At 34.7% G+C, this 22,055-nt stretch overlaps 2 protein-coding genes across 2 annotated transcripts; both read right to left on the minus strand.

Annotated features, from left to right (window-relative positions):
* Positions 1 to 11,353: 11,353 nt before the first annotated feature.
* Positions 11,354 to 19,599, minus strand: LOC134841350 (pre-mRNA-splicing factor 38B-like). Its single transcript, XM_063857278.1, has 6 exons — positions 19,317 to 19,599; positions 19,057 to 19,212; positions 13,029 to 13,154; positions 12,549 to 12,838; positions 12,141 to 12,455; positions 11,354 to 11,771 (listed from the first exon to the last, which is right to left on the minus strand). Exons 1-6 carry the CDS (start codon positions 19,596 to 19,598, stop codon positions 11,438 to 11,440), a joined length of 1,503 nt encoding a protein of 500 aa, XP_063713348.1. The 5' UTR covers position 19,599; the 3' UTR covers positions 11,354 to 11,437.
* Positions 19,600 to 19,755: 156 nt separating this feature from the next.
* Positions 19,756 to 20,088, minus strand: LOC134841548 (uncharacterized). Its single transcript, XM_063857579.1, has one exon. The coding sequence runs from the start codon at positions 20,086 to 20,088 to the stop codon at positions 19,756 to 19,758; it is 333 nt and encodes a 110-aa protein (XP_063713649.1).
* Between the last annotated feature and the right edge of the window lie 1,967 nt (positions 20,089 to 22,055).

Raw genomic sequence — 22,055 nt, forward strand, 5'->3', positions numbered from 1 at the left:
AATGATATTCCGTTTTTTGGTAATAAAACCAGCACTTTGTTTGCTCACACATCTGATATGTATGGATGGTTTAAACAACAGTTTCCAAATGCACCAACACGGCTATTCAGTGTTTGATGCGTTCTGGTTTTTTTTATACTGTAAGTGGATCACTCAAACCGCGGCAACATATGTTTGAGTCCGCACAAAAATTCAATATGTGATCCATTTTATGGTTCAGTCTTAGCACAATAAATGCTAAATTGGTATAACAGTTTCACAGCTTCCTGGGAGAGAAATAAAGAAATGGAGAAATTATTGTTTAGTTCAGGATGAAACAAAAACCAGGAAAAAAGCCGATATTTGGGCGCATGATTGGTTTAATTACTAACCAAGGTGACTTGAGTTTTTCTAAAGGGTAAAAAATTATTTGGTTCGTTTTTTTTCTGTTGTAGCTTAGTTTCCGCAACTTAATTGTTTTTGCTTTTGTTCTCATTCGTGTCAAATATAATTCGAAATAGAATTCGAGCGAACCATATGTGCTTGAAAATATCAAAAGGCTATTCAGAAGTAACAACGACGGACTTTAGTGCTGAAAAGCATACCCCGTAGGAAATAATTCAAAAGCTAGTTAATCATTAAAAACACATTAAATGACATTCCTCAGTCTATATTTGAAACAGTTTATTAAAACTTAAAAAAAAGACTGTTTCAACTAATTTAGTCAGCAGATTACGAAATGAATGCAAATCGCATACTCACCAAAGTTGTCTGCTTCTTTTTTTAAAACGTGATACAGGAATGGGTAAATGTAACTCTCTAAAAATAACAAAAAATTTAAGATATCTGTTTTGACTAGTTAAGATTAACTTGTTATTTTTGTTCCGAATTTCGAAGAAAACGAATTATTTATTCTTGGTGTGGTTTTTTATTCGGTCAATTTCTAGCGATCGAAATAATAGTTTTTAACACAAATGCTTTATACAACACAGAAAAAATGGACTCCCTGAATCAAAATACAATGTTTTTTTTTCTCCAACCGTTTTTTGCAAGGTTCTGGAAGTTTGAACAAAGGCAATTAGGCCATCCTCTGGACTAACTTATGCGCGATTTGAAGATTTTATTCATAATGCGGAAAACGTAAAGCAAATTATTTATGCGCGGTGAAATAGTCCTCACAACAAAATCGTTCCAAATTTAACTGCGGCTATCTAATCGGTCGGATTAATTTCATACGTTTCAAATTTCCACACTTGATTTTTGATATTACCTAAAATTTATGGTTTTTCAATCATTTCATTTCTTAAAAAATGTTCGATATGAATTAAGGGACGGTCGGAAAATTCAGGGCTTTGTTTTGATATACGAGCAACCTTATTGATTCCGAACTTAAGCATGGTCCGATAACTCAATTTTAAATATTTGCCAACATACCAATTTTTCTGAGCCCTCAAAATGAGTCTGAACAGAAATTGGGGTGAGCAGTAGCTGTTAAAGTATCACAAAAGGCTCACCGCAAAACAGCAAAAACAACCATTGCGACCAATTTAAGTGTCCGAATTACTTTGATTGCCTCTAAATAATAAACAGCAAGAATTGTTGTTTTGAGATTAAAAAGACATTTCAGCGTTTTTTGATTTATATGAAAAATTTATTTTGTAGGCAGGTTAGAGCTTTGCAAGGGATCTGAAAACACATATTTACAGTCTGTAAAATCTAAGCATTTAGTTTCTGGTAGCTTTAACAGGGATCAACATTGCGATCTTTTCACCATCCAAGCCGAGCTAGCTTCATGAAAATATTAACCATTGATATTAACATATTAACATTGATATCAACATTGAGACCCTTGGAACTCTTTTTCATGCATTGATCAAAACCTACCATACTCGCAATCAAAAAATAAAACGCTAGAAGCTACCTCATTTTAAACTTTTCCATTTTAAACTTTTTCAAAAAAATAAATTTGCTTTGTTATTAACAAAGCAAGTTTATTTTTTAATATTAATTCATACAAATTATAGCTGCTTTCATTCTAAATACGGAGAAAACGCCTTTGCAGGCAAAATTAAATCTCCAATCAATTGATTTCTTAATTTCAGAACTGTCACGGTCTTTTTTGAGAAAAGTGCAAAAGTGAGTATGAATTTAAAATTATTGTAGAGAATAAATCGCTTATGCAGGGGATATCCTTACAAGAAACAAGTTTTCAAAAAATGGAATTTTCTCAATCCTTTTCTCAATTATTTTCTTTAATAACTAGGGCTTAGCCGCTATGCAGAAAAAATTAATAGTACCTTTTCTTTTGATTGAATTCCTGATCTCATATTGGCAGGGTAGTTTTCGAAAAAAAAATTTCTAAAATCGGGCAAAATTTAAAAAACTGAACATTTTCTAAGGCGTTAATTTTTGTCATCAAAAATTTGGGCCAGACTACTTGTCCAATAAAGATTCACAAAAGCCGTTTTTTGTTTGAACACTAAACCTCAGATTTGGCAAAGTATTTTTTGAGAAATGTCGAAAGTATCCAAAATACGGTCAAATTTTCAAAGTTTGGTCATTTTCTAAGGCCATAATTTTTTAATAAAAATTATGGCATAGAATCTTATGCAGGGAAGATCAGAACATGTTTTTTTTTCTTAAACGTTTAATATTAACATTTCAAGAAAAAGAAAATAATCCAAAAATTGAGTCATAAATTCCCCTTTCTGAAACTTTGAAGGCGGTAAACTTCGGGTAAAATAAAAAAAGATTCACATAAAATGCAGGCGCAAAAAGGAGTCGCCCATTCTCCAGTTTTTCGAAAAAAAGTAATATAGTTCTGGATGAAAATTAAAATTTTCGACAAAAGCGCAAAAAATTCCCAAAACGTCCAAATTTAACAATAAATCTCATACATTTTCATAATAAATATTTAATGAATCAAAACTAGCCACTAACAAACAAGATACCAAGAAACAATGGCATTCAGCAAAACTAAATAAAATAATACAAAATAACCACATAAAGGACTTTCATTTGCGATTTTGATACAAAGTTCTTAATATGAAATCGCTCCTGTAATTAGGCATGATCGACAAAAATTTTCTTCACAAATGAACAGAAAATAAAATTAAACATTAAAAAAAACATTTCAAACTTATAGCTATATTTATTTGGATTTTCAAGAAAAATCTGGAAAACTTTTCAAACTTTAAGCAGCCATTTTTTTGTTTTCAGTTTAAAAGATTTCGGCAGAAAACGCTAACATAAACTTTGGAAACCAGTTTCACTGGCGAAAACTAAGTTTATAAAGCAATCAAAGCTCTAATCTCTCGCTCGCTAAATTAGGCTAAAACTCAACCTTTAAGCCATTTTTTTTCGAAACTGGGAAAGTCTTTGATATCTTTTTAATGACGTTGGAATCATGGCGGGCTTCAATAAGATATACCACTCGAACCATTCCGATTATGATTTTAAATACCTGTTTTTGGTTTAAAAAAACAGGCCGGATTACAAATGTCCTCCTTTTTTTCAAAGCTCGAAACAAAAATGGCAATTTGTCCCGAAAAAATCCAAGAAAGAATTGAAACGAGGTAACAGAGTTAAATACACATTTTCAAAAAAATTCAGATTGAAAATGGCTCTATTGAATAACTCAACCGAGGTTCAAAAACTGTTCATGAAAAAAATGTAAAATGGGAAGTACTAATGCTTCGAGTAATTCTCACGCAAATCGAGCACCACAAAAAGATGCATATTCAAGCCCTTAACATAGCAATACAATTATCACTGTCAAAAGAAGGCTGTTTGAAAATTTAGACTTTTGGTTCATTGGCTTACTTTTGTTCATTGACCTAATTTTGTATGATTACAGAATTAAGTGTCAAGACGATTGTTTCGGGTTCAACTCCAAGCTCATAGTTTTGTTACACTAATAAGGTAGTCAAAATTTTCTGTTTTACTTACACAGAAAGCGATGATTACTTTCGCTGTGATAAGATTTGTTGAATTCCTGTACGTGGTATTCAACTTTAATGAACTCCAAATACAACTTTAATGAACTCCTGTACATAATTTTTGAAATGCAGACGTTATTTTTGTACACAATTAACACTTTTCATTATTTTTTGCACGTTTTTAGTAATTAACCAAAGGGTGAATTGATTTTTTTTAATTACTACTAACCAAAAAAAGCATCAATAGAGACACAATCTATGACAAATTTCATTTTTTTTATACAAGTTAAGCTGAGTTTTGCACCACTTGCGTTAAAAAAATGCCAAAAATCAAAAAATAAAGTGTCTCAAACAAAAACAAAAAATTTGAATGTATTCTTTAGGAAAAATGTTAGACTAAAAACTTAAAAAACTTTTATTGCAATTGAAAAATCAATTACCTACAACACAAGAAGGATTCGGGCTAGCAAACTTCTTTCAATTCTTTCTCATAACCAATAGATCGAAACACTCAGGAAAAAAAATGTGGTCAAAAAACCTGAAAGTAACGCAAAAACTTTGCTCGAAATCTTGCAATCAAACAAGCTGCACGTCCTACAGGAACAATTGGCTATAAACATCAGTAGGATTATTAGCTATAAAAAAGATAACAAAAAAAAAACGAAAACAAATTTTCAGAAGTTTCGAACAATTTCCACAAACCAGAGCTCGCAGAAAATCTGAAAAAAAAAATCTCAAAACTTGAAAAAAATCACCTAAGTACATCAAAATTATCAAATATGAACTTGGTACGCAACGTTAAGAGAGCTGGACTACAACAAAGGAAAGATAACATTGAAAAAGTCAATAGGCCTGTAAAGGAAATTAAAACTAAACACGAAAACTCATTTTCTCCCCAAAATTGGTGCCAGAAACACTCTGGAATCTGGTGCGACACTGGTCATATATCTTCTTAAACCAGCAAAAAATTGCGAAAACCTTGTTAGAAATATGACTACTTTCGAACAAAAATGGACAACTGAAAATAATTGGCTTTGCCATAAAATTGAGCCGATTTCAAATAAAATGGCCAACTTCCTAAACAAACCAATAAATTATAATTAAAATTAATCCAACGCACTCTTAGATAAAAGATAAATGAAAAATCTTGCATTCGAAAAAACTGAAAGTTTAATCCAAAAATTTATTTTTGATTTCAGTTTTTTTAACACAAAGTTTTGGCATGTACAAAAACCAGGAAATCATAAACTATATATACAGTCTTGAAAGCTAAAAGAAAAAAAATCACTTATAAGGTGAATTTTTTGTTATCTTCATGATTTTCTCCCAATTTGTTTTCGGCTTATTGGCCGCGTTTTGTTTGTAAATTTTTAGTAAATTTTTCAGAACTTTTTCTTAGTTATCTAGAGTGTTAATATAGATCAAAGTTTTCTCGTTTTTACACACGTAAAAGTTTCGGTTACAATAGAAGTTTTGAAATTAAAAAAAATAATAAGAAAACAAAAATTAGGTCACTAAATCAATAAACAGTAGACAGAATAAAGTTTTCATGCAGAAAAAAAGATGATATGCAAACTCAAGGTTAGTAAAATTAAAAACAGCAGAAGTAAAATTAAAACACTTAAAGCAACTACAATGTAAACTTCGTACAGCAAAAAAAAATAATTTCTTCGATGAGGCATTTAAGCGGACAAAACATAAGCAGCCAAACAATAAGCCGACAGTTTTTTGAAACTGATTATTTCACGTTCGAACTCAAGACCTTTGCCATCCCAGGGATATTCGTTACCTTCAGACCAAGTATGCCGGAGACACAACGAAATGTGAATTCATTATGAATTGAACCTAACTTTACCCTTTCTAATTTTGATCGTTCTGTGAACAAAGTTATTTACGGAAAAAAGTCTAGTACCCGATAGCAAAACCTTTGCTGATCGCAAGTAATGAAACGACTCTGCAGTTTTCAATGATAGCAATAGTGAATTTTCATGCACACTGACATGAAAGACAAAATAAATTTAAAAGACAAAATAAATTGGTTACTACTATCTTAGTTTTTGCCCCTAAATAGTGATATACCTAGTTTTTATGTGAGAAAATTACAAAAAATTTGAGAAATTAAAAAAATTAACTAAAATAAACTCACTCTTCGAAGCTCTCATTGAAAAATTCATAGCAGTTTTTGCAACATTTTTAAGCGAGAAAACGTGATGTGCAGTTGCATCTCTCAAAGAATGAACGAACATTTTCAGAACTTTTTGTTTGTTTTCCGGATAAAAATGTACGAATTTAAGTGCTTAGATATAAGGGCTCATTGTCTGTCAGATTTCAAGCTTTTTTAGGTTTCAATTCATGAGTCAGACAAAAATGTGTTTCTAACGTTTTTTTTCACATAAGGAATGAAACGGTTTTTTGATCAAAAGGTTTCAAAGGGAATTTCATTTTGAGTTTTGAAAAATGCTTGGTTGCGTTACTTTTTCTCCAGTATACACAAAGGTACATAAGCGCCAACTAATTGCATAAATCAGCTACAAAAACGCTTTGACGAAAAACAAACGCACACATTCGGATTCGAACCCGCAACTTAAAAACCATCGCATCTCCTGCCAGAAGCTGAAAAAGGTTTTGAAAATTGCTCGGATCCAGTCTGAACTCCAAGTGGATGTAAGACATTCATAATTTGATCCGAACAAATGTATTATAACAGAAAGATATGCTCACGCTACGCATGGTTGAAACAGTTGAGTGTGAAGATGATGAATAAGTCTATTTGAAGTTGATTCGCTCAATTAGCCCTAAGACCCCAGAAACAGTAGATAATTAAAACATTCTAATAGAAAATTGACAGCCTCCACATTGAGAACCACATTAAGAACCTGAGAAAAATTATTCTTTACACAGATCCAAGATTTCGGCTGCAATAGTGGTACCACATAAAAATTCTACTAGAAGCAAAAAACGACCTTGATTCGCAAAAAACGAGCTTCACTCAACAAAAAAGTTCAGTCTGAAAAGTTGTGAAATAAAAGAAACGGAAAAGAAAATAAGAGAAAATGATTTTTTCTGCTCTTTCATTTCGTGGAAGAGAAAGCACCATGTAATGAAACTACACTAGTGGACAAAAGTAAATGGAAATTCAAATTCTCACACTGATTATTTCAATTGTCTCGTTGAGATTGTTTCACATCGCATGAACAACTGCTTTTTCTCCGCTTGTTCGAGAATGAATTCACTACGATGTAAAACTTAGTCCATATGAGGAAATCTGGCCTTTTCAGGCCCGGATTACATTAGAAAGTCTTTAAAATCAAACACTGATAGTTTCATAGAGGGTAGCTCTGATCATTCTCTCTAGATCCGAGTAATACTTTTAACAAAAATCGAAATAAATATTGTCAAAAGTCAGTGAGATGAAAACAACTAAGTGGAAAAAAAATTAAAAAAACTGGAATTACAACAAATTCAATCACAAAAAAAAAACAGATGAGAAACATAATCACCAGCTTTGAGCAAGATTTTAGTAATTTTTGAGCGACGACTAGGCAAACAATTCGTGGTTAGACGCCAACTGATCCAAAAACAAAAACAACAAGGAAATGAGGTCAAAAAATAACTCAGAAAAACAAACGAGAAACACAAAAACTAGCATCAAGCTAATTTTTAGTATTTCTTGAGTGTCCACTAAGCCACAACACGTAGTTAGAAGTCAATTCAGCAAAACCAAATAACCAACAGAAAGCAAAAATACCAAAGGAAACCATTGTCAAAAAAATCAACTATTTTTTTTTGGAAATACGAAAAATTCAATCTCAGAAAAACAGACGAGAAACACAACATCCAGAATTAAACAAAGTTTTAGTAATTATCGAGTATACACTAAGCCACAACACCTGGTTAGACGCCAATTAAACAGAAAACAAAAATGCCAAAGAAGTGATTGTCAAAAAAATCATTAACTTTTTTTGGAAATACGAAAAATTCCATCTAAGAAAAAAAAACGAGAAACATAAAAACTAGCATCGAGCACGTTTTTAGTATTTCTTGAGTGTCCACGGAGCGACAACACGTGTTTAGACGCAAATAGGTCCGAAAACAAAAATACCAAAGGAAAATATTGTCATAACTAAATTCAACATGTTTTTGGAAATACCAAAAATCCAATATCAGAAAAAACTACGAGAAAAACGACCAACATCATTAAGCAAGTTTCTAATTTTTTTCCGAGTGACTACCAAGCCAACAATACGTGTTTAGACGCCAATTGATCCGAAAACAAAAACAACAAAGAAAACGAGTGAAAAAAATCAACAATTTTTTTTTGAAAATACGAAAAATTCAATTTCAGAATAACAGACGAGAAACACAATAAACAGCTTTAAGCATGTTTTTTGAGTGTCTACTGGGTCATTACAAGTGGATAGACGCAAACAGATCCACAACAAAAATACTAAAGGAAATGGTTGTGATAACAAAATTCAACATATTTTTGGAAATACAAAAAATCCAATCTCATATAAACCGACGAGAAACACGACAACTAGCATTAAGCAAGCATCTAGAATTTTTCAACCGTTCACTAAGACAACAACTCGTTGTCAGCCGCCAAATAAACCAAAAACAAAAAAAATATTATACGAAATTATTGTCATAAAACAATTTTGAGCGATCAAAAAAGTGGAACTGTTAAGCTTTATACTATCAGCCGACCTGATTTATTAAAAAAAGAATCATCATTTTTTATCATTATACCAATGCAAAATAAATTCACTATACCGACAAAACAAGAGCCGAAATCAATTAGGCTGAACAAAATTTTCAGGCGAAAGGAAAAAAACCCCCCAAAAAATGGAAAATATACCAGTCAGGTATAGTTATTTTACAAAACTACAACAGATAATCAACGACACTTGAGACTACAATTGAAACTGATTATCACAGTGCAAAAGAAATTTTGGGCGGCAACTAAACCGACAAATCATGAGCCAACAAACTTAAATCCGACTAAACAATTTTTCTCGGAAAACATTTCAATTTCAGACGCTGAAAAAACAGGATCCGACTGGGACACGAATCCCTGACATAAGGTTTAAAAGACAACTTCATTAACTCCAGATCAAGTGTGATGGTACCTGAATTTCGATAATAAAGCAATATCAACTTCCATTACAAATGTGTAAGAAAATTTGTTTACGGGAAAAGTCTAGTTCCCGATTACAAGACACTTGCTCTCGCAATTTTAAGAAGTTCAAAATACATGAAACAATGACAAAACACTTTCAACACAGAAGCGAAGCGGAGCTTCGCACAACTTGCGATACAACACGAACATAAAAATAAGAGAGCAAAAAATCTGAAAACTGTGAGAATATGTGAACCAAATTGTTCGAAAATTGCGATAAGCGATAAATAGGGGCCCAGCTAAAGCTAGAGATAACTGTTTGATATTTTTGGAATTTGTAATACTGATGCTTACCAAAATGGGAAATTTCAAAAATTGGATATTGCCCAAAACAGCAGTCACAATTTTCTTATAAAAACTGAGGAATCACAGTTTCAGTGGGAAAAAGTATTGCAAGTAGATCGATTGAACCCTTCATCTCAGATTGCTTGGTAGTTTCTAAGAAAAGTAAGAAAAATTCTCAAAAAAGGTCAAACGTTCAAAAACTTGAATTTCCGAAGCCCACACACTTTTATGCAAAAGAAAGACGTGGCTGCTCAGGCAGAGATTATACCAAAAATCGGGTTTTAGGATTGATCAATTAACCTTAGAATTAGCTGGGTAGTTTTCGAGAAAATTCAAAAAAAAATTTAAATTGATACAAAAACCAAATACAAATTTTTTCGCGGGCCATATTTTTGTGTGAAGAGATTCACACGTGTTGTTTCGATTGAACGCAAGAACTCGAGACATGGGAGGGTAATTTTGAAAACAATTGGTTAAAGTCGATTATTCAGGGCAACTTCCCACAACCCATTGATTCCATTGAACCCAAATTTAGACTTTAGACGGCAGCTTTCGAGAAAAGACAAAAGTTCAAACAACGGTCAAAAAAGCAAAAAAAAATGACATTTCTGACGGCCATAAAATGTTGTAAGAAAAATCATGCTTAGCCGCATATGCAGAAAATTTCTGAGAAACCGTTCTAATCAATGAACTCAAAATCTCATATTTGTGAGTCGTATTAAAAAAAAAAGAAAACTTCAAAATTTTGGTCAAATATTCCCATAAGACTTTAAAACACATTAACGCTAAAATACTGGATATACTCATGAACTTTCATTATTTCACATAGAGATGATGCTGAGCTTCGCACCACTTACAATACATTTTAAAAAACGTTTTGAAAAGATAAAATGTAGCCAACCGACATTTGGAAAAGAGTCAAAAAACGCAAGTAAACAAACAAAAAAAGAATTATTTTTTGAAAAAATCTCAAATTTCAAAAAAGACGCATTTAAAGCCGAATTTACAGAACAATTTACTATTGACACGTTTTTGACTAATATTACCCACTTCCGCTGAGAAGAAAACTTTATTTTCCAAATTAGAAATGAAATAAGTTTTTCGTGACTTTCACACTTTAGCTGATCATTAATCAACAGAAAAAAAAGTGAATGTCAAGAACGTGGTTCATTTCTAGTTCGAAAGTGGAATTTAGCTTTCTTCCCAGCGGAATAAAAAGGAAATTACCTGAACTTAATAAGACAAACCTCGAAACATCAAATTAGAGTGAAAAAATTACTACTGAAAACCTACTGACTAACCTGAAAAAAATCCTCACGACCTACTTAAGCGTCTTCAATAACAACCATCGACTCTTAAAAGGAGCTTTGTCTGGAGTTGATCTTCATATTCATTTCGATTACCTCACGGTTTGACAAGTCAAGTCAAACTGCGAGAAAATTGAGCCTGAACAATTTTAAGACTTCCTGAAAAAAACATTACGACCTAAATTATAGTCTTAACTACGTTCATCGACTCTTAAAATACAGACATTCAGATAAATTGGAAAATCAACGAAAACTTCAAACAAAATCCCTTCACGTGCCGAAATCTGAACAAAGTTTTTTACGGAAAAAAAGTTGCAGTAAAAGCAATTTAAAATCAGTAACTAAGCTCAATAAGGTATTAAAGAAATTTTAATACCTTATTGAAATATTTTGCATAAACCGAAGCTCATATATTTTTACATTGGGCAAAAACAAAAAAAATGAAGCCTAAATATAAATCTGAAAGCTTATACCATTGGATAAATCTACCTTTCGGATGTCAACTCTTTCATCACACATTCGACATCAACGCCAGCGCCACTTTTGATTTAACAACACATTAAAAAGTAGGAGTCAAAACTATTTAGAAAGTTGCCTCTAGCTTGCAATCACAATTGGCTCGGTAAAATAGACTATTCAAACTATTCTGCTCACAAATTATTAGATACTTAATAAAAATAAATTACTAAAACAAAGGACATTGAAGAGAAAAATCATTCAGGACGAACAGTAAAAAAGCAAAAAATGTTCTAGTCTTTCATGGAATCTGAGGCCTTTTCATCTGGGTTTTTACTTTGTTGTTCTTTATTGTTTTCTGATGATTCCGCAAAAGATTTATCCTTTTTGCATTCATTGCTATCCTCATTGTCTCTTTCAACCGCTACTGCTCCCTCTGATATACATTTCTCTTCGCCCACCTTCTTTTCGTCTATTTTTTCGGGTGCATTCTTTGTATCTTTTTCGCTTTTCTTCTCCGAATCCTTCGATTTCTCCTGTGACTTCGAACGAGAAGACTTGCGGCTCTTTTTGCTTTTGTGTTTGCCGGATTTCTTGTGTTCCCGCGATCTGGATCTCTTCTTTTCCCTGAAAACTAATCATGTTTAAACAATACCTTCAAATTAAATTTTATCCGAGGCGAAAAAAGTTAATGTTTATACGAAATAAAGTAGTTTATAACTTGTTTATACTTCAAGCAGTAGCTAAAACAAAACTCAATTGTTTCACCAGTCTCTACTATCGCGTGTTTGAAACTTAAAACTTCTTGGATAGAAAAAGCAGCAAACTTAAAACTTCTTGAATAGAAAAAGAAGCAAACTTAAAACTTCTTGAATAGAAAAAGAAGCAAACTTAAAACTTCTTGAATAGAAATAAAAGCAAACTTAAAACTTCTTGAATAGAAAAAGAAGCAAACAAGTGTCTCATAAGAACTACAACATCGCGCGATTGTCTTACCGGCCACTCTTTTTCTTGGCAGAGTTGGAACGATGTCTACTCCTGGATCTTGAGGACTTCCTCTTCCCATCTGATTTGCTCTGACTTGATTTTTTCTTCTTCACTTCCTGGTCTTTGGCTGAACCCCTCTCTTTACTGGAGCGCTTCTTCTGGCGCGACCTAGACCTAGAACGAGATCTATGTTTACTCTTTTCTCGCGATCTGGACCTGTGTTTGTTTTTACCAGACGAAGATTTCTTCTTTTTGTCCCTGCTTTGCGACCTGCTCTTGCTTCTCGTACGCTTCTTCTCATCGATGTCTTTCTTTTTGCTCGAGCTTAAATGTTCATCAAAAATTACCCCAAATATACTGCAAAGAAAATTGGGTAAGAAAACGTGAGAGGAGTGTTATGTTACCTTCCTTACGTACCTCGAAGAGTCCTTCGATCGCTCCTGCTCTTCGATATGTTTAGACATCATCTGGTCGTAAGATTTGCCAGAGGGTTCGAATACTGCTGCACTGTCTTGTGCTTGCTTCGTCTCCACTTGAGCAGCGGCCATCTTCAGTTTGTAGTTTTTCAGTTTCTCGTCTATTTCTTTCGCAAATTTAACTGGAATTCTTGGAAACATGGTGGCGTACCAGTCTAATTTTCGCAGTAGTCTTCGCGCCATTTCACCAATAGTTATAACTTCACCACCTCCAGATTTCACATCTATCTCCTAAATTAACAGACAAATATTTAAGCCGACCAAAAACTACCTGAAGCAAGCTACTAATTGAGGTATGCTGTTAGAAAATCACAAAAAAATCTGTAAAACAAAAAAAGTATTTTCTGTTACAATGACACCAAATATTATGTAGTTTTTCAGATTACCCTTTTTTATATGGATAGCATTAGAAACATTTCACCTCTTCGTCGTCGAGAAAAGGTTTAAGCCAAGTGAACAAATCTTCAGGTGATTGTGTGTATCTGATGTAGAGCAGACCAATGCCTCGGATGTATGGGGAATCCTGGTGATACAGCAGCACGTTCAGCTAAAATTTAGTTTCGATAAAATAATGCTCTTTATAGTTCCGACCACTTTACCAAGTGAAGCATCCATGGATTATCCTGTTTTTTTCCGATTTTCACTTCCTCAAAAAAGTATTTTTTTTTCCTCAAAAAAGTATCGATTAGTATCATATAAAAGCCCTTTCAAATCTGATTGAGATTCATCTCAATATCGAAAAAATATGTCTCCGTTACAAGAAAAGCTTTTTCCGTTTTCAGGCTAATTTTCAGACTAGAAAAAAAAACAGACTGCAATTCCGATATAAGTATTCCTCGATTTTTAAATCATTTTCCACCTATTCGACCCAAATGATGATAAAATTGAGGAAAACATGCCTAGACACAACAGTAACGTCAATAGAAATCATTACCCGACCGAAAAATAAGCCGAAAAAACTTGGGTAGACATTGATTGAGCAGAATACAATATATCATGGGAATTTTGAGATAAACACTGAAATTTGGAAAGTTTTTACGCCTCATTTCTTCTGAATCACGGAAACTTAAAAATATCTATTCTTCCAATCAAACTGAGGCAAATGTGGTTGAAAAGTCGATAGCATGTGCCGAACACTATTCAAGCAAAAAAAAACAGTTGCAAAGAAACAGAGTTAACTTACAAATTTCACAAAAACCATTAGTTGAAAAAGCTTACAAAGAAAATTGATGCTTTGTAAGAAAAAATCGAAGCTTTGGAAGTCAAGCCCAAAAACATAAGAAGACAAACGATAGTACAATTACAATACAATTATAATTACAAAAATCAGCGTCCGAATATTCAGCGACGGTGCTGTGGGAAATTCTGCGCAACTAGCCTATTATTTCAATGCACTCAATTGTTTTTTCAACAATTGAGTGCATTGTTGAAGTTTTTCAACACAAACAGTTTTTCAACACAAAGGCAAAACTCGCACTGAAAAATTCCGTTTTGTCAAACAGTTAATGTAATCATTAACGCTGGAAGAACAAAATTAAACTTCTTTTATATTAAATTTTTACATATAATTCTTATATAACAAAAAAGCTGATTAAAATTTACAAAACTTATAATTGAACTATTAATTTACAATTGACAATCTGGTTCAAATTAAGCCGATTTGCATACACAGTACTGTAGAAGTTTATTTTATACCAATGGTACCAAAAAGCAAAAACGAATTCTGAAACCAAATCAAGGGACTTCCAGAGCAACGAAGCATAAGAGCGTCAAAAATAAGTGTTCAAGAGCGCCTAAAATTGAAGCTTTACGTATCTATTCATTTTCTGTATTTGCTTTTTCATTAATTTCAGAAGCAAGCTTGTGAATGCGTGTTGTTGTAGCATCTTTTCGGGCAGTGCATTGTTTATTTTGTCAATTATCGTCTGTTTCAAAGACCCAGGTCCTACTCACTGCAAGACTTTGTATTCGCGTGTTTAACTTTTTTTGCTTTACACGCACAATCAGGTACAACAATGATTATAGGAATGAGTCCAGTGATATACAAAACCTTCCAGTCGTGATTTCAACGAAAGAAAATTTTCAAAGAGATTTCTCAGTATTGAGAAAACTGGCTTGAAATTTTCAATTTTCATTTCAATTTCGATCGAATAAAGCGAGCGAGCACGCTTACAACAGCTTATTTATGCTTAATTTAAGACCTGAAAACTTAGTTTCCAGCAAGTACAATTAATTCCTGGATTTTCATGCTCCATTTTTGGTACCAAAACTTTCTGCAAAAAAAGTTTTGAAAAAAAATGCAATTTTCAAAAAAAAAATTTGATATTTTTTGTTTAACTAGTAAATTTTTGTCCAATTCGCCTATATTACTATGCCTGTCCATAATGCCTAAATTATAGTTTTGCGTCAGATCATTTTATCACACGACGCAGAAAAAACAGCACTAAAATGAAAAAAAAAAACGTTGTAACTTTTCAAAAGACTGGTCGCAACATTGTGCTACTTGCAAAGTAAACGGCTATCGAGGAATTTGTGGCCTTGTCTCCTTCAAAGTCAGCAGTTTTTTTTTCCAATCATTTATCACCGGAGGAGATGAAGTTTTGTTGGTGGTGGCCTCATCTCGTCCATAGTCCACTCTCGTTGCCCCCCGACGGGATACTTAGGGCATAAAACATTTGTGGGTTACTTCAAGGCCATTTTGACACTAGATTTCATCTAAATAAGTCTTTCAATTTACGTTCTTTAGAGGCCAGCAGCCTTCGGCACGCTAATCATCTCTTTGAAGAAGTTTAGCTCACCGCTCCATTGTACTATTTGAGCTGAAGAGATTCAGCTTCACGGAGGGGCCAATCCAGAGACTGACGATATCTAGATCTGTCGGTCTGCCTAGACGATTAAACAAGTGATTGAAATTACAATGGCCTTGACTGCAGATTTCGCAGACACAAGAGATTTTAGGGTGTAAGACTCCGGTAATTATCCAGCAGGGAGATTATACTGATCGAAGCTGAGCAAGTTTGCACTTGACCTCACGATCGAGCCTATTCCCACTATCTTCTATTTCAGGTGGAAGTGAGTTGCATACTTTTTTACGGTGGTTAGCGATGCAATCTTCAACTGTTTTTTATGGAGACTTAAGACCCTGTTTATTATGTGTATGGTTCATTTGCTCGGCCTTTGGGATTGTCCAATGGAACAAGGTTTGTAGTAATGGCTTCAGCAAGTAGGAACATGTTGTTTGTTTTGTATCTAGCGTGTTGACGGAGTGATGAAACGCGGGTTCACAGAAACTTTCTTACAATCAAAAACTACACAACATAAACCTGAAATACAACATGACATTGAGCATCATTAAATAGAGAACAATAATCAGCTTTTTGTCAATTATGGCACACAAGACTTAAGAATGTTTCAGGCAAATAGGCCAATATCAACCTTAAATTCAGAATTTGTTTTAGCAGACCATGTGTTAAATAAATAATGTGGCCATAGATTTATCATCAAGGGATAGATTTAGATCTCGATTAAGATTGAGAGCTAGGAGCCATTTCAGTAGTTGTTCCTTGCATGCGCTCAGGGGGATTTGCAGTACCGATGCATTGGGCCCCGATGTAAGAAGGGTAAGATCATCTGCATAGGTGAGTAATGTAATGTTTTCACTAGGTAATTGCATGGAGCGCATAAAGGTTTTGTGGGACTTCTTAATTCAATTTACGTTACCGTGACGCCAGATTTATAAAATCGACGCACACTACGCAGCCTTGTAAATATGAGAGCATCCATCGATCAGTAAACAAAAACCTGGTGGTTAACCGCATCAATTGCGACGTTTAGGTCTAAAGCAACAAGTAGCGTTCTATGACGGTTTCATTTTGTTAAGGCCTTCAGTTATTTAGTGGCTGGTGCAATTTAAAGCCGTAACTGTCGACCGTGTTTTCTGAAGCCTTGCTGATGACTAGCCAGTTCAAGGATCTGGTTCAGTTCGGTTAGCAGTACTTTTCTACTAGTTAAGCCATGGGAGACAGCAGTGCAATGGGCCTATATCCTTTAGATGTTTCAGGATCTTTAACAGTTGTGGAATGTTTGCGCGGTTTTGTTATAAAAATGGTGATGTATGTTAAGAGGAAATGGAAGACATTGGGACATCTCCAAACGTTATCTAACTATGACTCGAACCCACGACATCCCTGTTAAGTGCCGCGCGCCTGACCCACTCCTCAGAAAATGATCGTTTGGAACCAAAAAATGATCGTTTAAAAAAAACTTTTGCATACAGCAGGCTGAATGCAACTACCGTCGTAAAATTGTACACACAGGTTAAACTGATCTTTGAACTATTTGCGATACAAAATTGAATGGCTATCAAAAACCACAAACGAATAAAAAAAATAGTGAAAAAAAATCAAAACCTCGTTTTTGGCATTTAAAATTGCAACAGAAGCCTAAATATCCGAAAGAAAATTAGCTGAACCATTGGAAATTACACAAGGTGCTTTCGGAATAATAGAAAGAAGACGAAAAATCAAAAAAAGTCCTTTCAGGCGAATTAAGCCGACAAAAAATCAGCAGATAACAATCTAAACAAGTGAAGCTGAGCTTGGCACAACTTGCGATACAGCAAGCATACAAGAAATTAAAAAGCAAAATTGGCATCGGAAGAAAATTTACCAAGCGATAACAAAGCCGGAAATACCTTAGCAGAAACCCTTTGAGCCGAAAAAAAATCAACGAGAATTAAGACATAGACAAAGTTAACAAGTCCTCCTCGCCCTCAACACACCCAAACAAAAAACTTTATTTGCTTGTCAACTGGACCAATAGAAAGCCACTAAGCTGATACAGTGAAATCTGAAACCAAATAAAACGAAAAAAAGGAAAAGCCCAAATATAAACTCAAAAAATTAAAAGGATTAAAAAAATTATCAAGTCCCTTTCAACTTCAAAACACAGACACGCACAAACTTTATTCGCTCGTCGACAGACGCAATATGCGGCCACTAAGCCGATATAATAAAAGGCCGAAACCAATAAGGCCAAAAAAAGGAGAAGAAAAAACAAAACCGCCGAAAAAAAGTTGTGCCACTAAGCCGATAAAATATAAGCCGAAATCCTTTGGACAGAAAAAAATGACATTTAGCAGAAAAAATAGAAAATATACAAGTCAAGAAACTACAAACAGCAGAACTATATCAAAACACTACGATAACTACAATATAAATTGCGCATAGCAAGAAAAAACTTTTCTACGATTAGGCAAGTAGGCCGACAAAACATAAGCAGACAAATAAACAGCCGACAATTTTTTTTTGAAACGGAATATTTCCAGTTTGAAAAAAAAATGTCCCGGTCAAATTCGAATCCAGGACCATTACCGTACCACGCCAATTTGTTACCTACAGCCTAAGTGGGCCCGATACACTAAGATTTGTAGTATGCCGGGAACGCTCAGACGGTACCACTAGAGATGAGTCCAGAACTACACAAAAGAGATGAGTCCTGTGGACCAAGTTGTTTACGAAAAAAAAGTCCAGTATCCGCTTGCAATACCGTTGCTTATCGCAAGGGTAATTAGCCAAAAACTTTAGGGTAGGAAAAAAACAGGCCTCGTGAAACCGATCTCCCGGGCTATTTGTTTTCAAGCATGAGTGTTACAGCAACTTGGAAGAAAGCTGAACCTTCAAAAAAAATCGGGCTACGGGAGCTAAGCTGACAAAAATAAAGACGAACGATAGTCCCAAAAAGCACATGGACTCTAGTTAACAAAAACACATTTCCATGCCGAATTCGAGCCAAAAGCATCGGCCGTCTCACGCCAGATGGTTGAAAGAATTTGAATGTATAACTTCCACGCGGTAAAAAAGCCCAAAATACCTGAGCAGTAACCCTTCAAAACGACAAAAATTCAAACTAAAAAAATTCAAGACTCATTTGCCCTCATAACACGCACGCAAATTTTTTTCGATCCTCAAACGACGCAAAAAGAAGCCACTAAGTCGATATAAAAAACGAAACGAATTATGGCGAAAAAAAAACAAACTACAATGAAAAATGTTTGCAGCAAAAATAACAATTCTCAGCTGTGGCAACTTAGTCGAATAAGCATAAGCAGACAAAGCATAAGCAGACAAATATAGGGCCGACAATTTTATTTGAAACAGAAATTTTCCGTTTGAAAAAATCAGGTCCTGGTCAGATTCGAACTAAGCACCTTTCCCGTCCCGGGCGTATTCGTCACCTACAGGCTTTGTTTGCAGGAGAAACTAATGAACTTGAACTCAATATGAACCAAGGTACCATCAAGAGTCCAGATGAGTCCTTTGAACAAAATTATATACGGGAAAAAAGTCTAGTACCCGATAGCAGTGCCCTTACTTATCTATCGCAAGGGTAATAAAAAGCTCATATAATCTGGGTTCACTTGGTGATTTCAGACTCAATTACTAACTTACTTGGCGCCGGGTTATCCTCATCGTAAAAAGTTTGAACATGATACAGTAGGCAGTCGAAGCAACTCCTCCTGCGCCTACTCCTCTCACACCCCCGCACATTCCTACTTGCCCCGAAGTTTTTCGACTTCCTCTCTCCCAAGGTTCTAGATGATCAACCTAAAATTGTCAAAACCATCTTAATTCATTTCTCGTTTATTATTTTTTTCTCTGATATTATTTATACTTTCAACTGCAAAAAACCCATATCAAAAGAAACCGACCTTGTAGTAAATTTCGTCAACAACTTCATGGAAAGTTTTCAGTGCGTACAGATCCTTCTTGAAATAAGGAGATCCCTGAATATTAGTGAGGATCATTGGATTAATATTGGCTGTAGCCTGATTTCCATGTAGGTTCAAAGTATTGGGCAAGTGCTCTTGTTTATTATTTGAATAGCCGTCATTAGAGGAATCAACACGATATTCCTGATCATTTTCAATACTGGTCACCTTCGCCTCCAACCCTGCCATCAATGCAGCGACTTTGGCTGATTGATAATCCATGGTATCTGAAGATATCAACGCTATGATTATGAACTTCTCGACTAATTACAGTTTTCTCAATTTTATTCTGAACTCTAAAACTCTATTCTTGAACAGGAAACTTTATTCAAACATTTAATAGGCTTCAACCAAATTGTTCGAATATTCAACTTAAAGTTCACTGCATCGACAAGGTCTTGATGACATCCGAATCTCCCGGGTCAACAATGGTTGCAACTCCAACTCGGAAGTATTTACCAAAAGCTGTACCAAGTGCTGCACTGTTTCCATCGTAATGGTGAACAATTACTTTACCCAGCATGGCCAGAAACTCTATTTCTGATTTGACCAGAGGCGTCATGTTGTTTGCAACTATGACCAGTTTGGCTTTAGCAAACTTGAGCTGCTTTCTTGTAGCCTTTTCTCCCAGACAATATTTTCCACTCTTTGCAACCAACTGGATTTTGCTGTTGAGGTTTTCACCAGTCTTCTTGCCTTTCTTTGCAACCATTTTGGTTATCTATAATTTAAAACGTCACATTAACGAAAGAAAAAGCAAGCCTAATTAAACCTGGACTCATTCAGAAATAATTCATGTAGACTTTCATAATTTAAAACAATTGTATTTCAATTAATCAGAAGGTCGAAAGTATCATAGTAACCGAGGTTACAGTCAGGAGTTCCTTCATTACATTTTCCAGTCAATATCCTCAAAATTTTCGAGATAAGGAAAGGATAATGACAAAAAGGAGATGATTGGTGTTGATGTTGTAAAAATTAAACTCGATACGGGTTACGTTTCTTCAATAAGCACACGCAACTAGACACGAGAAAACTTATATTAATATATAGTTACAAATAAAAAATTTCGTCAAGAGTTGTTTTGTCATTTTCTGTGCCGAGTACGCAAGCGGCATTCGCAATCTGTATTGCCAGAGAGATTCTCTGCTTAAAAGCACCTGCCCTGGGTTCCTCGGTACACGTGCAAGAGTTCTTACAAAGCTTATTCAGAAAAATCTCTGCTAGGGCCAGCGGCAGCCTGAACTTCAAAAGCTACTGGTTGAAAACTATATCCATCACTAATTAAATCTCTAAGGCACAAATATTACAATGGTAGACGGTTTTAGAGTCCTTGGATTGGTTTTAGGACCACCATCAGCATGCGATAAATACATGGAAAGCGAAATTGAAAAGACAGCTCTCCAAACTGCAAAATGCATACTCACCACAAAATGCTGCATATTCCAGCTACACAAAAGGAGTTCAAAATAATTTAGGCTTTCTAACCAGAACAACTCTGGAAGCATTCAAGAAATGTAACATTCGCCCAAATACTACACAGCGACGGAGCGTAGAAAAAGTACCTATTAACGACTGGCAGGCGTCAAATACCTTAATCCTACTCGTTTTTCACCGTCTCGACCTTGCCAGTTGATTTTCTGGTCTGTTTAGGGCTAAGTAAAAAGTTAATATTTTTAGGCCATCAGTCAAACGACTTTTGATCAGCTTTCGTTTACATGCGAACACAACCACCTAGCTGAGTCTCGGATCCTCAGACTACGTGATTAATTTTAAAAACACGGCTCGAATACCCTATTTCAATATGTTTTTGGTGACAGTTCTATATTAAATCCATTGGAGATGGATTGACCTTTTCCTCTTCCTAGCTACTCATATTCTAAAATATCAAATAATACCGGTGTCAATTCAAAGTTCTATGGCATCAGAGTAGCTAAAAAGATAGTTTACTACAGTCTTTCACCATATATCAATCTCTGGGGGACCAAGCCTCCGCTTCCGTGTCTTCCTCGAGATAACGTTGTTATTACTCCAAATTCGTGGCACGGGAAGGTACTGCTTTCCACCACTTCCCCACCGAAGCCTCCTTTCCCACTAATTTTTTCCACTAAGTGTCTTATGTGCCAGTCGGTCATATTCGGAAGTTTGACCTTGAGAGAAGCAAAAAACACTTGATTTTGGAGTGAAATTTAGTTTTTCAAAATTTCGAATGGAACCTGTCATGCACGATTTTCTCGCGATAACTGACAATCAGAAAAGAGAAGTCAGAACGATCGAGTGACAATCGCGGGAAAGTTGCTAGAAAAATCAGTGGGAAATTGCTATTCGCAATTTCAGTAGCAATAATAATCGAGAGTAGAGCTGTCCCATCTAAAACAGAGACGAGCGCATTCCCACGAACTGGATTGTTGTGATTGGAGTACTATTATTAACTGGACCAGAGTGAACCTTCGGTGGAAAGGTGGACAGCTAGAGTGTCCCAATGGTTCACGAGAACTTACAGTCTAGAGTAAAAACTTGTTCTTGTTATTGAAACTGACTAACATTAAACTCATTTTAGTTACTTTATTGATTCTTGAGTTGCTTACCGACTTATTTACTTCCTGGTTCTTGAGCGTGCTACAATGTGAGTACTAATTTAAATTTCTAGAGTGTGTTTTATGATCATTATGTTGAGGT

The sequence above is a fragment of the Symsagittifera roscoffensis genome, chromosome 3 (assembly GCF_963678635.1).
Source record: "Symsagittifera roscoffensis chromosome 3, txSymRosc1.1, whole genome shotgun sequence".
Classification (NCBI taxonomy): Eukaryota; Metazoa; Xenacoelomorpha; order Acoela; family Convolutidae; genus Symsagittifera; species Symsagittifera roscoffensis.

Coding starts and splice junctions, on each gene's coding strand:
- LOC134841548 (XM_063857579.1), bottom strand. CDS start 20,088: ATGGTTGCAAAGAAAGGCAAGAAGACTGGTGAAAACCTCAACAGCAAA.
- LOC134841350 (XM_063857278.1), bottom strand. CDS start 19,598: ATGGATTATCAATCAGCCAAAGTCGCTGCATTGATGGCAGGGTTGGAG. Junction 19,213..19,316: donor TTGACGAAATTTACTACAAG/GTCGGTTTCTTT, acceptor TGACAATTTTAG/GTTGATCATCTAGAACCTTG. Junction 12,456..12,548: donor CGATCGAAGGACTCTTCGAG/GTACGTAAGGAA, acceptor TGAACATTTAAG/CTCGAGCAAAAAGAAAGACA.